This window comes from Drosophila teissieri, chromosome 3R (genome assembly GCF_016746235.2).
Source record: "Drosophila teissieri strain GT53w chromosome 3R, Prin_Dtei_1.1, whole genome shotgun sequence".
Lineage (NCBI taxonomy): Eukaryota > Metazoa > Arthropoda > Insecta > Diptera > Drosophilidae > Drosophila > Drosophila teissieri.
In genome coordinates this window covers 22,202,486-22,219,021 of record NC_053032.1, presented here as the reverse complement: position 1 = coordinate 22,219,021, position 16,536 = coordinate 22,202,486, and the positions used below count along the sequence as shown (strand labels likewise).

Sequence of the window (16,536 nt, the reverse complement as noted above, 5' to 3'; positions counted from 1 at the left end):
ACATAATAAATAATGAAATTGAAACGCTTATACTAATGTTAAACACTTAAATATTAAACTAAAGATTATTTATTTAACCAGTCGAATCGGAAGATAATGTTTAGAAATCGGTTTTAGCTGCTAAATGTCCGGAAAGATTACTATCTAGATTATCCATTACGCTATGTCGAAATCGGCGTTTAATTTGTACTAGCTAGCTGGAATCAGTTTCCGATACTAGAACTTAATAGGTGTAACTAAAGTGGTGTAACTTATTTTTAAAACAACGTTTAATTCGTATTTCGTTAAAACTAAATTTAATCCAAATGTACCTATAGTAAATGTAAATTACGATAATAATTTTTCAGCCAAGGTACCATCAAAAACACCATGGAATCTAAAACCTTTTGTTAACTAAATAAATGGTTTGCGCTATCCCAATAATAATAATAAATACATACAACAAATTAACAAAGAAAACGTGGTTAGTGATTTGGATTGTTTATAAGTAAATTATAGTAAGCTCTCTAAGCGATTACCTATATAATACACCTTCAATAATTAATCTATAAAGCGACTACAAAACCATTTGCGTAAAATTCATTATTTCATTTGACTAAAGATGCTGATATTAACCGTAAACATTCATTATTCTTAAAGTAAAGCTATTTGTTGTAAACTTTTCAAATTTCCATTAATGGATAGCTTTTCTTAAAAGAACCTAAAAATGTGTTTATACCTAAATCCACTAAAATGTACCTATAGTTAAGTATTGTCTACTTAGAAAATACATAATGGAATTTAATTTCGGTAAATCACATTATTACTTAAGTTCTCGAACATTTGATTTAAAATTCTGTTGTACCTAAGTTTTAGTCTAATAACAAGACATACAATTAAATAACACAACAAAGAGTTTTAATGCCACTTAAACGAAAACCAACCAACAATTAAGAAAATAAACTTAAAAACAAGCCCAACAACAAATTGGGTAATGAGTAAAAGAGATAAACCATTTTAATAAAAATAACACTTTAATTATGTACTCCGTCTTTTTATTATAAGGAGTAAATATTTACTACTGATTTAGAAACGGAAAGGGTACCTGGTACTGATCTAGTTTTTAGACAAAATCCAACCACAAATAAATTATAACACAAATTTTGGATTTATTGTATGTTTATTTATTTGAAATATCAGTTTGTATGTCGCGGTTTTCTATAATTTATCTCAATTATCCATAATGATTGAGTATTATCTGAACCTTTTTTGTAGGTATTATGTTGTTAAATACAGATCTTGAGCATCGTTCATATTGCTTAATGTTTCCGATTTTATGTTAGATGCCTGCTAAGTGTGCACTCTATTTCATACAAACTGTGTATTTTCCGTATGTAATGAAGATGCTGAGTTGATTGTTTCTTTGTTTGAAGAGTAGATGCTTTTACTTATTTTGGTTTTGATTTTAGATGCTGATGGAGTTTTATGCTATAGATATATTTTAGCTACGTTCAATTCTGCTTAATTTTTAGAGAACATTTAATTTTGAAGATTTTATTTCCTAAATATTCCAATGTTTTGCTACAATTCCAACAGATGAACGTTGATTTTATGAGGTTTAATTCTTAGCCTAAAACTTTATTACTTTTATGTGTTTTAACTCCATGAAATTCCGCACGTAACTACTTACTAAGAAAGGTTAAAATAAATAATTTACTTTAATGTGTAAATTTAAATACAATATATATTTATTGCGATTTGTTTTGTAAATTTAATATAATTTTGTCCTTATGTTGATTTTTGTAGATTTAATTTATTTAAACGTTGTGAAGGGGTACAAAGTGTGACGTTCAGGCTACGCTTAACTAACAACAAAATTCACATATAACAACAATAAAATGAAAATGTTACAAAAAATATATATCCTTCAATTAGTTTATGGTGTATGGTAAAAATACAATGTAAATATAGAGACTTTTTGTTTCGTTCGTGTGTACTATTCATTTAACATTTTGTGCTGCTTCAACGGTTTCCCATATAAATAGTTCCCCTTGCACGAGGCGGGAAAAATCAAATATATTTCGATGCAGGTAAGTTGGATTCGACAAAATTCGTTTCAAGAGTGTGTGATTTTAAAGGTTGTGCACAGCATGGTCAATGATCACTCGGACTAATCTGTATCTCCTTGCAGTTCTTACAATAATTTGCCAGATCAAAATGTTTCTTCGATCGCAGTAAAGCCATCAGGCAATATCTGCAAAGTTATACAAATGTACCCATCTATTTAAGATAGACGTAAGATCATATAGACGATCATACTGTTTGGGGATCGTTTGAGGACTAAATATACAGAATGCTGTTTGTCAACAGAATGGCCAACACTTACATATAATTTCCTAACGTTTTGCTTTTGCTCATTGCTTATGCTCAAATAAATAGGTGATAAATAAATTAAATTACAATTTTGTAAATACATAAAATATTTGGCATTTAATTTCGCGAAGCTCTACGAATTGAATGGTATTCGATTTTAGCACAACATTTTGCACAAGGTTCAGAAGTGATTTGAAAATATATTTTCGGCTGGGTCTTTGGATGGCAATGCGTTTTAACCAGAACAAAAATCTGTCAATCATTCTCATTCTTGTGGAATGCTATTATCATATGTAACATACATACGTGCATATGATTTTATATCTCTTTTGGCATGGTGTTAGCATACAAAAATGGCCACATTAAGAAAAAAACAAATAAGTATTTGATTCAAAAGTCTTATGGGAGGAAACAAATCTTAAAAGAAATTTGCTTGATTTCTTTTTTACAATTTTCCATTTGTTTTGGCATTTAACATTATATTTTTGTGCTTATGCTTTGATCTATATATTTAATATATAGTATGTATCTATGAATTCAAAATTTTTTCGCTAGGCTAAGTATTATGGAGCTGCCTATGTTGTTCGTACATATATGAAGTTTACTGTCTGTGTTTTTTGTGGTAGAAATATTCTGTTAAAAAAGAGTTGTATGTTTTTGCTCTGCTGGCGTATCAAGTTCATATAAAGTCGCTGTGTGTGAGGCTCCTGTGGATTGTGCTTCAAAAACTTTTCACAAATTCCAAAATGTTGGTTGCCTCATCTCTAATACAATTGCTCAGCTGTCTCGTGTTGTTTTCGCTTGTCTTGTTGTTAAAAGTACTACAAAAGTGTGTTGTTTCTGTCGTCAGTTGTGTTGTTAAAGTATTGACCAGGGAACACCGTACATTATCTCGCTAGCCCTCGCTGCTAAATGCTTTTCCCCATTCGCACGTCTTCAGTAATAACGCTCGCTATGCATCCGTTTCGATTTGGTTTGTTAGTACTTCTCATCGTCCGTGATTTCCCTATGGGAGTTCTGTAATTCTCAGGCCTTGTAGTGCTGATTCCTCACCGCGCAGCAGAGGCTCAGGGCAAAAGTCAGGGACAGCAACTCCAGCAGAATGACAGCGGCGGTGACGGCGAAAATGGTGACCCAGTTCTCGTAGATGATCTCAATCAGCTTGTCCACACAGCCCTGCAAGAGACAAATACGAAACTCATTAATCGGTTTGTATAAAAGTCAGCTCGGTTTCCATTCAGTTTGTTTACAGCTCGCATTCTCTGCATCTACTCTTACAGCAACGCCAACCAGACTGGCAGTCAGAAGTTTGAGATGCGTGCTGAATATCAATATTAATTAATACGTTTTTATCGTCTCGGCATAGGCGGCGTCAATTTTTATTAACGCAGTGCGTTCAAACCGCTGAAGAAAGGATTATTAGTTTTTATGGCCAGGCGGCGATAGCATTCGGCAGGCCAAGAAATTATGATTCGGACACACCTATCAATTGAGTTTTGATTGTTTTTTGGTAATTCAGTGAATCGAAAAGCGATCGTTGAATGAATGGCCAATTAAACAGAATTTACAGAGAAAGAAACTATATAAATGACTCAGTGAATACATTTTTTCTAATCTTATTCATTTCCTTGCACTTCCACTATGTCTTTTCTGGCAAAATTCGTATGCGTCAGCGTCTTGAAAATCTTGAAAATCTTTGGCTGTTCATTGGCATTACCTGCTGATAAATGGCGTTGTTCAAGGGGCCGCCAAATTTCAAGCGTCGCGACAGCTCACACTCGTTATCCTTCAAATTATCCTTGCAGCAGGACTCGGGTATGTTATAGAAGACATTCATGGAAGACACGGCGATCTCCACAATATTTGTGCGATCCACATTATTGAACCGACTCGTGGCCCAATCTCCAGGTCCATCGGCACCGCAGCATTTCAACTGAAACAGATAAAGAAATTCGCATAAATCGTTTTTCCTGCGAGCTGGTGGGTATGTCCAAGCACTTACATTCTTCTGCAGCGTATCAAAGGTGACGGTGCGTGAACTCATGGTGGACTGGCCGTACTCCTCCTGGACTGACGACTTGACTGCCGCCCGCACGATGTCATCCAGCTTGTCTTTGTTGTGGAAGGCCCATGCCCCGGCTGCGATTTGTGCCACCATCACGATGAGTATGACACAAAAGAACTGCAAGAGAATTTCAGATTTATGAATGGCGGAGTGAGCGTCGGACCCGTGGGCGTTGAGTAAATAAACTGGTTGCGATTTAAGAAAGATATGTTTGCACTTGCAATAAGGAACTCCATAAAATTGCAACTTTTGTTTACATCATTTAAAATGAATCTATGGTCTTCTATAAATATAAAATATATTTGCTATTACAAAAATGGAATAAGTACTTTAAATGACATAACTTTAAAAACAATTTTCCGTTATTACAATCCAATTTAATGGGGTTTTAAATTATTTTGGCAAGTGCATCGTTTTGCCAAACTGCCAAGACATTGTGGGCGAACGTCCGTTGCAATCTTACGAGCGAAACAGTGTGGGCCACACATTTGCATCCATTTTAATTGGAATTCCCAGACACTGGTTATGATAGTACTTTACTGCACTTTTACTTACCGAAACCAGCAAACATTGCGACTCCCGACAAACTCCGCAACAGCCAAAGAACGCGCCCAATGTGATCAGGATGCCGATGGCCAGGAAAACATACAGGGCTATGTGATAATGATTGTAGTTTTGTGTCATCGACAGCATAAATGTGGGATCGGTCAGCATCCAAACGGAGGTCACCACGATGGTCAGTCCGATGAGCTGCAAGCGAAAAGAGTACAACATATAGTAGAGCATTACCTATTTTTACACATTTTCGCTGTAATTCTCAAATGGTTGCATCCATCACACTGGGCACACGCGTCAATGACGCCATCTGGCAAGGCGGCAATTAAAGTGGGAGACTGCCCCGCCCAGTTTTCCCGTCCCTTAAACTTCTATAGTTTCGTACATATGATGTCAGCTAAGTTGGACGCAGACTATATAGCAACTGCTGTTGTGCTTCTTTTAATTTAATTAAAAGCAGTAACATGAAACCAAGTAAAGTAAAATAATCTTTCAGTTATTCAATACAGCATACAGAATTCAAAGGCAGCCTTTTGAGCCCAGAACTTTCAAAAACCCATAAGCACAGGCCCATTAAGTTCGAAAACTAATGATGCGTTTAACAAAAATACGGCATATAAAATTTGGTTTCGAGTTAAATTTTGGTGTTCATTGCCAAGACATACTGTATTTATATATAGCAGTGCCAAGACATTGATCCCCAGCGAGAATATGAGAATTGCGAGCTCTTATTATCTCACTTCTCGGGTTATCAGCGAACGAAATATGAACTTTTCTTTGAATTTCCGCTAAAGGAATTCTGGTTATTTAATTCTCCTTAGGTTTGCTGCCAAGAAATAAAACACTTAACTTACTGCTGCCAATCCCAACCATCCAGAAAAATGTTGTGTTTAAATTTCCGCTCGTGCAATGAGTGAGAAAATCTAATAAAGAGCTTATGACTTAACAGGTTGGGCTGCCAAGCATCGAGGTGTCTATGTAAGTTCATTAATTATTCAGCAAAATTATTCATCGCAGGGAAATTGAGTGTGCGATGAGAGCTAATCAAGAGATGTAAACAAGTGCACATATTACTTGGAAAATATGTAAATTTAGAACCACTTAAGAAACGAAGGCTAACTGGAAAGCATTTCCAAATACAAAACACTTCTTATCTCGTGTTTTTTTCTCAGCTCGAATGCTTTTGCAATTGCCTAGAAAACTGGAGCATTTCGGGCATCAGTGCTTCTTGATAAGATTACGCAGTGGATCTCGCAATAACCAAATATCTATTTAACTTGAAGACACACTAAAATATGAGATATAAGATCTTAGAAACAGTTTTTGGCGCCCAGGAAAAATGAGTAAAATATATCTGAAAATCTTAGGGAATATAAGAGAAGCGGAGACCGGCTTTATGTGGGTGGTCCACGAAAGAGAGCGCTGCAATAAAGTGAGCGAGACAAAAAGTGTGCCACAAAGTGCACGATATGCTGGCCCAAAAGTTCATGAATGTGAATATGTGAATGTGTGCAGCTAACGGAAAAGCTACTCATGGAAACGTAATACAATGTTGCCCCATTCGAGGGCAGTTTATTGAGTAACAAAGACGACATAAGTACATTGTAACCAGAAGACCTTGTTTGCATAACTTTAAGTTATTTTTCTTGGGCAGGGTTGTGAAAAAATATGGGTATGGATCAGTAACATAACTATGAATATTATACAAAATATGAAGCCTTCAATTGAATTTTAAACATTTCATTTAAAGGAGAGGGTTATTCCCGAAGCTCTTCTTATATAGTAAGTACTACGTTGGATAAACCGCAATTCCCTATCCTTTTAGAGTACAAAAGTTGACCCCGTTTGGAATCATTCCCATTTCCCTGAACGAACTGAATCCACGCCTTGTTTGTAGCTATATTTGTTGGAATTTTACGATTCCCCGAACGTTTTCACATACATATTTTTACACATCTGACACCATGTCGCGTGTCCAAGACAAACAAACAGAAAGCCCGCCGAATGGGCCAATAAATGTGCAGAGTCCTTCGTTGACCCAGTTTTCAGAGCCGAGGCGTCGAAAGCGGAAAACGAGAGAGCATTTTACTGCTGCTAAACTGCAAAAAACAACAAAAAAAAACGGGGGCAAATGGCAGCTGGGCTTGCATTGCATGTCCAGTCACAGTCACAGTTTTGTCCCACAATTAACCGCATCGATGGCAAATCGCAGCCATAAGGCAACAGCCATCATGCAACTCATAAACTGAAAATACAAATTGAAAAATGAATGAAGCGCCACTCATGAATAATTGAGTGAAAAATAGCACAGCGAATTAAGTATGTAGATGTGACATGTCAGAGCGAATTGAAAATAGATACAGGCCAGCTTCGTTACTATGAAATATTACTTTATTCAAAGCAAAAGATTGAATTTTTTTAGGAATTTAAAAATTTTGCACTATGGATGTCCGACTGTGAACGAGTAAATGGTTTTATTTGGTGGGTGGACAGGATTGGACTGTCAGATGGTCGACGGAATATTTGAAAATCTTTCAGTTTTGGTCACCGTCAACTTCAATGACGACAGCGCCGGCCGTTTAGCATTTTAGACGCTTTTGGCATAGGCCTCCCCCGGCGTCTTTCAACTGGGATATCAGCCTCATTGGAACGTCAGCGTCCTCAGAGATCGTGGCGTTTGATCACGATGCCCCACGGCGACGATGAAAATGGAAATGTTTGGAAACCGATGCACAGTGGGGAAAGATTCGAAACAATTCAAACTGTGGTCATCTTTTACGGAGTTGAATAAAAATATATATCAAGCTGTATTGTGGGTTTGTGGCATAATTGATAACATGCCCTGGCTAAAAATAGCCTCAAAACAATCTATGAAAAGTCTTCAAAGCTCCATAAAAATAAAATCTGACGCACTTTCATCCATACACCGCTCTAAAAATAGTTCAAACGATTAGTGAAATGAACTGCATCACAAACACATCACATTTCTATCACTCATTGTTACTCCACTGAAATCAAAAGCATGCCACTGTGCATTCAGCAACAATAACGATGAATACTAAAAATCACAGATCAAGGAATATTACACAAAAACCAAATTATTTATGTAATCTTATTCTGTTTGAAGTATTATTAATATATTATGAATTAGTTAACCAAGAACATGTTCCAGAAAAAAACAAACAAAAGGTTTTCGAAAACATATAATCAGGAAACTTGGAAAAGCATTGGCATTTTCTCTCTGTGTACAACAACGAAAGACTGAACGGACGCGTAAGTTTGTGTTGTTCCTCGCCCGTATTCGAAAATAGCTTTTGACTAATAAATACTATAGACAGAAATCGAAAAAAGGCAGCAACAATCAACAAACCGACCAAAAAAAAATTGAAAACAGCCCGCATAAGAATCAAAATTTTAAATTTGTTGCCCAAAGGAAAAGCGAAACTGATTTCGCAAGCCGCGGAAGACAAGAGGAAACCCCAAGAAAAACTCAAGGAAAACAAACACAAACAATCGCAGTGGCAGATAATAATTGAATGGAAACAATTGAAAGCCGAACGAAGCAATGTTGAAAGTCAAAAATTGCGTAAAACAACAAGCAGATAAGTTGGGCATAGAAAATGAACCCTTTTTGTTTTGAGAGGGAGGAGGTCCTTTTTTTTAGCGAATTAAGCCAGCCGAATTTTGTAAAAATATCAAAGGCACGTATACGTTATAAAAATAATAAAACAAAAAAAAAGAGACAGGAAAAGACAGAAGCAGAAGAAAAACAACTGAACAAACATGTGGAGGGAAAAGAAAACAGTGGGAGGTGGGAATGGAGATGCTTAAATGTTTATCTCTCTGTGTGCGTGCGGAGGTGAGTGTGTGTGTGTGTCGTTCACTCTCCTCCCACAGCGGAACTTCTATTGTTTTTATGCGGGAGTACGAGCAGAGCGGTAGGGAGGGGGATAGATACAGTGATGTCGCTTTAAAAAGCCAGTGGAAGTTATTAATGGTATTGAATAAATAAAAGTTAAATAGGTCATAATAAATGGCTTTAAAGTAGAATTATTAACAATTATTAAACAAAAAGTTTATAATTTAGGCACCTTTTCGATTTTATATATGTATAATAATTATGAATTAAATTATATTCTTTAATATCCTTTTTAGTTAAAATTTTTCAAGACATACTTAACATTTTGCCATTTTTACCATTTTTAAATAAGGTTTAACTTTTGTTTTTTGCACCGCTGGGATCGGGAGAGTGGAGAATGGAGAGAGGGACTATAAGAGCGGTAGGACTCCAAAGAGCGTGCGCACGGCTCCTCCCCCCGCCCCCAAGCCCTAACGAGAGAAAGAGGGGCGTAGGGAATACACAACACACACACATTCGCTCACGCAACACCCACATACACACACAGACACTCGCATACACGCGCGCGAAAGGAGGTCCGTGTGTTCCAGTTGTTGTTGTTGTGATGGGAGAGAATCGAATCTCGCATTGTTGTTGCTGCTGCTGGAATCTACATACCCAGAATAAAATGTTTATAAGGACCATCAGATATTTGACGCACGAACAGCAGCCGTTGAGACCCATGGCGGATTGATATTCTCTAATGGGTAACTCCTTAAAAAGTGGCTGTGATTTAACTGGTTTGTCAACCACTTGGAGATGCTCTTTTTCAAAGGAACCCCGAACTGCAGTGTCGCCTGCACTTTTCGACCTTTAACACTTTTTCAAAACACCCCGTCGGTCGCACTATATTTTTCGGATTTTTTTTTCCAATTTTCCCGTGCTAAAATCCAGCGATTTGAGCCACTGTTTGCGCGATTGGCCGTTGCACCCGATTTGTTTTAAAAATTTTATTTGTGCATCGAGGCGTCCGTCCAACGTAAAATTCTTGAATCAGTGCGACCGTTAACGGGGCCGTTCAAATATACCAGCGGGTATAGAAATGCTAAATACTAAAGGAGGTGACCTCTAAAATATACCAAGGAATTGGTGCATAACTTTGATAAGGCCTAACATTGCTCGCAACCTGCTTGGAATTGTAGCCCATACCCACACCATTATTGCTTATCGATATTTTAGATAATTATTATCCCCAAAGTTTCTACTATAATATGCATTTTTGAAGTAGATTTCACTTGATCCTAAAAACTTGTGTTCCTCAAAGTCTAGGAAACAAAGAATTTTAAATTTTATAAAAGTCGGAAATTAAAAATCAAAAATATCTAGAATTTTTAAACCATTTGATTATTAAACACTGTAAAACTCTTAAAAGAGTTTCAAATGAGACCGCTTTGGGTCGCGGGTTTTATCCTCTTCCGCGAAATGGTCACACTGTTCGCGCAGGCGAAAATGGCCTAAAGCGTGAAATGTTTAATCCGTTGTTGTTTCTCCTCCGCAATAGTTACGAATAGAAACAAATGCAAAATGGCTGTCTAACGTTTAAGTGCAGCGACCGCCGAAGATCGTGGAAAATCTGCATGAAAAGCGGCTCGCAGGCAAATGGAAGGCGCGTGAAAATGTAGCAGACACCTCTTTATCGCGAAAACGAATATCGGTGCAAAGGGAAAAACAAAAACCAAGGAAAATACAGCCAAACGCGAATGTGAATGTGAAGGCAAAGTAAGCGAAAAGTCCCCCAACTTTTTTGGGGAGTATCGAGTGCACTACATACGTTTTCAATATATATTTCGATTGCACTGAAACCAGAGACTTTGACAATTTTTCCCCCCTTCGTTGTTGCTGCTGCTCTTGTTGTCGTTATTCGGTTTGTTGCAAGTTGTGTGAGTGTGTCTTGTAATTTTGTTACGCAGTGGAGCGAAGTTGGAGTTTTGTGGAATGGAAATGGAATGAAGTGAAATGAAGTGGAGTGTAACCAAACACGAAACGGAAAAGCGGGGAAAAAACCTTAAAGCGCAGCCTAAGCTTTAGTCGTACAAAAAATTTCTCAAGCGCTGCAAGCCAGTCTTTGCCAAAGTAAAGCCCCCTTCCTCCTCCTCACCCCTTTTTGCATAATAAACGTAAAACTTTGCGCCCACTTTACGCACTTGTTTTTTATGCTTTCCGCGTTCAGTGCACTTAAAAACTTAATTGGTTCCCCCGTCGGTGGTGTTCATGTAGCGGATTTCGCTGTTTACTATGTAAATATTGTTATATTAGCGAACGTTAATTTACAAGGATAGAATGATAATAGAAAATGTTATTAATGACTGAGATTTAAACAAATATTTTCGGATTTCTGTTTAATGCAATATTTTATCAGTTTATATACGAGGGGATCTTTACATTGTGTGCTTGTTTAATTTAAAATAAACTACTGTGCACAAGGTAGCGGTAAACATTTATGTTTAAGGTCCACTCTCTTCAGTGTTAGAGGTCCGTACCCCCTTTGGAGAAATCCCCCTCCCCCCTCCGCTGCTTCAAAAGCTGTAACTTCGCAAATTTCACTTTCACATTCGTCGTGGGCAGTTACAGCGAAGCCAATTGCTTGGTACTTCTTTTATTTTTTTTGTTTTTCTTCCCCACTTTGGGGCGTTTCAAATTAGAAAGTGTTTGCGTGTGTGTGTGTTTGTGTGTGAGGGTTTATGCGTGTGTGATGCGAGCGGCATTTTCTCAATGAGTTTGGCTAATTATGTAGCTCATGTTCGATAACCGCCGTAAACGGTGAAAAGTCTCCGCAAATTGTGTCAACTTTGGAGACTGTAACTTTACACCCGCCACATAATTTAATTTTAATTAGCGCTCGTTAACAGCTTTCCACCTCCCCTCGCCATTTTGTCGCCCTCTCGAAATTGCAATGTGTGGGAACTTAATTTATTGCATCCAGGGGGGAAAGACGGAGATAGAAACAGTGGGAGACGGGAAAAATTAAATGAACAACACTAACGAAAATGCAAATTGAAAACTACATTTACATACAGTTGTGTAACAATTAACAGAAACTTTAAAATTATTTTTTTTATACACAGATAAATATTGAGTTGTGTATCTGCTTAATTTGAAGTAATAAGTAAAGCGTAGTTAAAATGTTTTTTTGCTGGGTACTAATTAAACCAGTTCTGAAATATAAAATAAAAATAAATGTGGGTTATTTGAGCACAAACAAGTTTTAATTAACCTGTAAAATACTTGATCATTTTTTGGATTCTTTCTTTTGGAGCTTTATAAAATCCCTATTCATTTGACCACCACTTCTTTTTATACATAGGTATGTACGTACGTATGTATGTATTTTAATCATTTGCATTCCGCACACAAACATTAACAGAGCCACCAATACACATGCACCTACATTTGCCAACAGTCAACATAAATTAGTGCGAGCAACGGCACTTGGCAACATGCAACAATAACAACAAAAGCGACATGATTGAAGCAACAACAACACCGACCAAGGAAGTTGCCAACTGTCCCGCTTTGTCTCTCTTATTGTCATTTGCAACCATCCCGCTCTGTCTCCCTATTGTCATTAGCGAGTTAGCAGAGCGCCGCTCTAATAACAGCGCCTTTACATTTCCAAGTGCAACAACCCTGCGTGGGTGTGTGTGTGTGTGCGTGGTGTGTGTGAAAATACTATAGAATTTGTGGCAATAACAATGGAAAATGGGAAACTGGCATCGTGGAAAACTGGGTAACGCTTTTATAATTTATTCCAATTTTAACTGCTTTTTACGGCCTTCTTCAGTCTGTTATTTCTCACACCGGTTGTTGTTATTATAATTTCCTTACACAGAGAAAAAAAAACCTGTTTAGTATCGCAAAACGTTTCTTTTTGTCTTTGAGAAATCTTTTTGTGCAATATTATGCAAATTTAAGATGAAAGTTTTAAATTATTATTTTAATAATATTGTCTTGCAATTTAATTATAGGTATGATTTTTGTCTCTGTTTCTCCGTTGGATGTGTAGAAAGGAAAGGTGCCTAAGTCGCTGTAAATAAGAAATGGGGGAAATAAAATATAATTTCTATATATAGACAGTGCATACATGTGTTTGTTTATATGAAATGTCTGGACGGTTTTTATCCGCTAGTTTTCAAAGTGTAAAGGTAAACATTCTTTCAAAAACAACATTGCGTTTTCCGCAGTTTCTGTTTTTCAGGGAATCCTTTAGCTTACTTTACAGTTGTGCACTACTAAACAAATAGTCCAGTTTTATTTTCATTACCTATGCATATTACCTTGTAATAGGGGGTCATATACTTGCAAGTGAATTATTCATGAATATTCACTTAGGAGCTATGAATGACTTTTGCAGTTTATCAAAGTCATATGTAAACAATTTTTGGTTTACTGACTAACAGTAAACTTTTATTGTTGTTTAACTTCTAACTTCGGAGTCATATTTACGAATATATTTTCGAAAGATATGCAAGATATATAAATAACTTGCGGATACAATAAGTGTTCATGAGACCCAGCTGCATGGCTCAGGTTTCTTAAGATCAAGTACTTGCTGGTGCTTGATGTGTTTTTTGGGTTACTGGCGTTTCTAAGTTGTACTTCACTCTTTAGAATTTGTGTGGCGTTCTAATTTGCTTTCATTACCTAATTCGTGAGGTGCGTGAAAGTTGACCCCAAGGTTTCCACGCTCGACTTAAGGCGACATAGAATCGTGGAAAATAAACCTTGGGAGTGTGTGCTCCGAAAAGCCTAATCGCAGCTGTCTAAATAACCTGTGGAAGGTAAAAGATATACGGGGGTTACTTGCGATAAGGTCGGCAAACAAAATACTACTTATCGTTAAATCAATAACCCACACGAAAATTGTACTTTTCATTTCAGTTTGGATTGAAGCGGTGCAGGCGACATAAGAACGCGATAAACCCAGTGCAGGTCGACCGATAAGCGAAGAAGCCGACTGGCGACGATAAGTGGGATATCTGAAACTATATCAGCGATATAGAAGTCGCATCCGGAGGAACCGGAGCGAGCATGTCGCACGGTGGAGCCGGTGGCGGTCTGGGAGCTCAAACTGTTGGAGCCGGCCAACTTGGAGGCGGTGCAGCGGCAGCTGGCGGTGGAGAATACCGCGAACTCCACTGGACGGTCTCAAGCGTAATGGACTCGTCTCGGGTCTCCACCTGCCTCATATCGATGCTGCTCATAGTCTATGGCAGCTTTCGATCCTTGAACATCGAGCAGGAGGCCCGCGAGCGGGAGCAAAAGAAGCGTAATGAATCGATGACCAATCTGCTGACCGGCGAGCCCGTCGAGAAGGAACCAAGTATGTGTGAAATGGATGCAAAAGCATAAGGAATGTTTTATAAGTTTCAGATCTGTATTTCACAGCGGATAAATTCGCCACTCTGGACACGATGCATGCCCTGTGTTTGCCCCTCGGAGCTTCCATCTCACTGCTCATCATGTTCTTCTTTTTCGACTCGATGCAGCTGCTCTTCGCCGTCTGCACAGCGAGTAAGTGTGGTTGAAATAATATATACATACATATACATATAATTCTGTTTATCTGCCTATGGTTTCCTTTGAAATCATTTCGAAATATTAAAGTATTAAAAGTATTTCACAATATTTATTTGAGAATACAAAGCAGTACGGAGTCGAAAGCTACACTTCGTATCACATTTAAGCGAAAGCTTTACTCTTAATAATAAATTAAGGAGCTGATAGAGCCATTACTCATACTCTGTGGTGGGAATACCTAATTTTAGTTTACAAAGCGATAACAGCCATCATTATCATTAACTTGCATACGTATTCAAAGAAGATGTCGCATCGTACTATTTGCTTTACTAAATGTTGTCCAATCTCTGTCCACAGTTATAGCCACCGTGGCGCTGGCCTTTCTGCTGCTGCCCATGTGCCAGTACATCATCAGGCCATGCACGGATGGAAAGCGATTCTCCTTCGGATTCTGCGGTCGCTTCACAGCCGCGGAGCTCTTCAGCTTTACGCTTTCGGTATCGATTGTGTGCATTTGGGTGCTCACTGGCCACTGGCTGCTAATGGATGGTAAGATACGATGTGAATACATAGTACAGAGTTTCCTGTAACAACGTCTTTTTCCCCCCTTTTTTTCCAGCAATGGGCATGGGCCTTTGTGTGGCATTCATTGCGTTTGTGCGTCTACCCAGCCTTAAGGTGTCCACGCTGCTGTTGACCGGCCTGCTCATCTACGACGTCTTCTGGGTATTCCTCTCCTCGTACATCTTCAGCACCAACGTGATGGTCAAGGTGGCCACGCGACCCGCCGATAATCCCGTGGGCATCGTGGCCAGAAAGTTGCATTTGGGCGGCATTGTGCGGGACACACCAAAGCTGAATCTGCCCGGAAAGCTTGTTTTCCCCAGCCTCCACAATACGGGCCACTTCTCCATGCTGGGGCTGGGTGATGTGGTAATGCCGGGCCTGTTGCTGTGCTTCGTCTTGCGGTATGATGCGTACAAAAAGGCGCAGGGCGTCACATCGGATCCCACATTGTCACCGCCCAGGGGAGTTGGCTCCCGGTTGACATACTTTCATTGTTCCTTATTGGGGTAAGTCGTTGAGTAAACAGAGCGTTTAAGAAGGCTTAGATGTGAATAGTTGATAAATACTAATTTCCGTTTCATTGCAGTTATTTCTTGGGCCTGCTTACAGCGACGGTCAGCTCCGAGGTTTTCAAGGCGGCCCAGCCAGCGCTGCTGTATCTAGTGCCCTTTACGTTATTGCCGCTCTTGCTGATGGCCTATCTGAAGGTACAGTCAATGGTTGAATAGTTCCGAATCGAGTGATATCTGTAATATTTTGTTACTTGTTGCAGGGCGACCTGCGGCGCATGTGGAGCGAGCCGTTTATCGCGCAACAACCATCAAAACAACTGGAAGTCTGAGTGTACTCTATCTAAAAGCAAAGAAAAACAAAAAAACAAGCAACAAACAATGTGAAGAACACACACATAAGATCTAATACTAACGTTTGTCTCTTAAATAACGTATTGAGTATGTATTTTTTAACTCAACTTAACTAAGTTTCGTTTTAAGTTAGGTGATCCTCGTTTTCATAGTGAAATAAAAGCAAAAACCGAGTAATTATAGTTTTTAGCCTAAGCGGAAAGGTTTTATATATTCACCTATATATATACGTCATACGAGAGTTCATTCAAATTGGCTTTAATGTCTCCAATCATGCAGATAACTAGCGAGTAGAACAAAGATCAAGCGAAATATTAGTTACACTTCATAGGCATTACTAATATCTCTGTAAACCATAGCGAAAAGACTAGAAAGAAGACAGTTTGAGATTCGAATTTCGATCACACATCCATGCGAAACCTGTTCCGGGCAGTACGTTCTGTAAATACTTAAGTTATGTGTAATAATAACAAACCACCATGCAACAAATAATAGTTAGTAAGCTCGCCTTCATACACATTTAATCGCGAACCGTATCCGTTTCACACTCTCATTTCCGTCCTTCGATTTCCCTATTTTGTCACTCAATGTTTCCCACACAAATTCACAACCATAATGATGTTTTTGCCAAAATGCATGTGTTCGTTGCAAACAATAAATCAATTAATAATGCTAGACAACAACTGTTGCACTGCGTGTGTTTCACAAAATTAAGTTTC

General features: G+C 38.2%; 2 protein-coding genes across 3 annotated transcripts; one reads left to right on the top strand and one right to left on the bottom strand.

The window, feature by feature from the left end:
- Positions 1-1,457: 1,457 nt before the first annotated feature.
- LOC122619796 (CD81 antigen) lies at positions 1,458-9,853 on the bottom strand. The gene is made up of 5 exons (XM_043796936.1): positions 9,489-9,853; positions 4,973-5,167; positions 4,355-4,534; positions 4,070-4,285; positions 1,458-3,528 (listed from the first exon to the last, which is right to left on the bottom strand). The coding sequence occupies exons 1-5, from the start codon at positions 9,552-9,554 to the stop codon at positions 3,379-3,381; spliced, it is 807 nt and encodes a 268-aa protein (XP_043652871.1). The 5' UTR covers positions 9,555-9,853; the 3' UTR covers positions 1,458-3,378.
- A 449-nt stretch (positions 9,854-10,302) lies between these two features.
- On the top strand, positions 10,303-15,994 carry LOC122619983 (signal peptide peptidase-like 3). 2 transcript variants are annotated; one of them, XM_043797229.1, is made up of 7 exons: positions 10,303-10,589; positions 13,749-14,190; positions 14,256-14,381; positions 14,745-14,936; positions 15,007-15,460; positions 15,541-15,661; positions 15,727-15,994. In XM_043797229.1, exons 2-7 carry the CDS (start codon positions 13,899-13,901, stop codon positions 15,793-15,795), a joined length of 1,254 nt encoding a protein of 417 aa, XP_043653164.1. In that variant the 5' UTR covers positions 10,303-10,589; positions 13,749-13,898; the 3' UTR covers positions 15,796-15,994. The 2 variants fall into 2 exon arrangements, with proteins under 2 accessions (XP_043653164.1, XP_043653163.1); XM_043797228.1 differs by having other exon boundaries at positions 14,241-14,381.
- Positions 15,995-16,536: the final 542 nt, after the last annotated feature.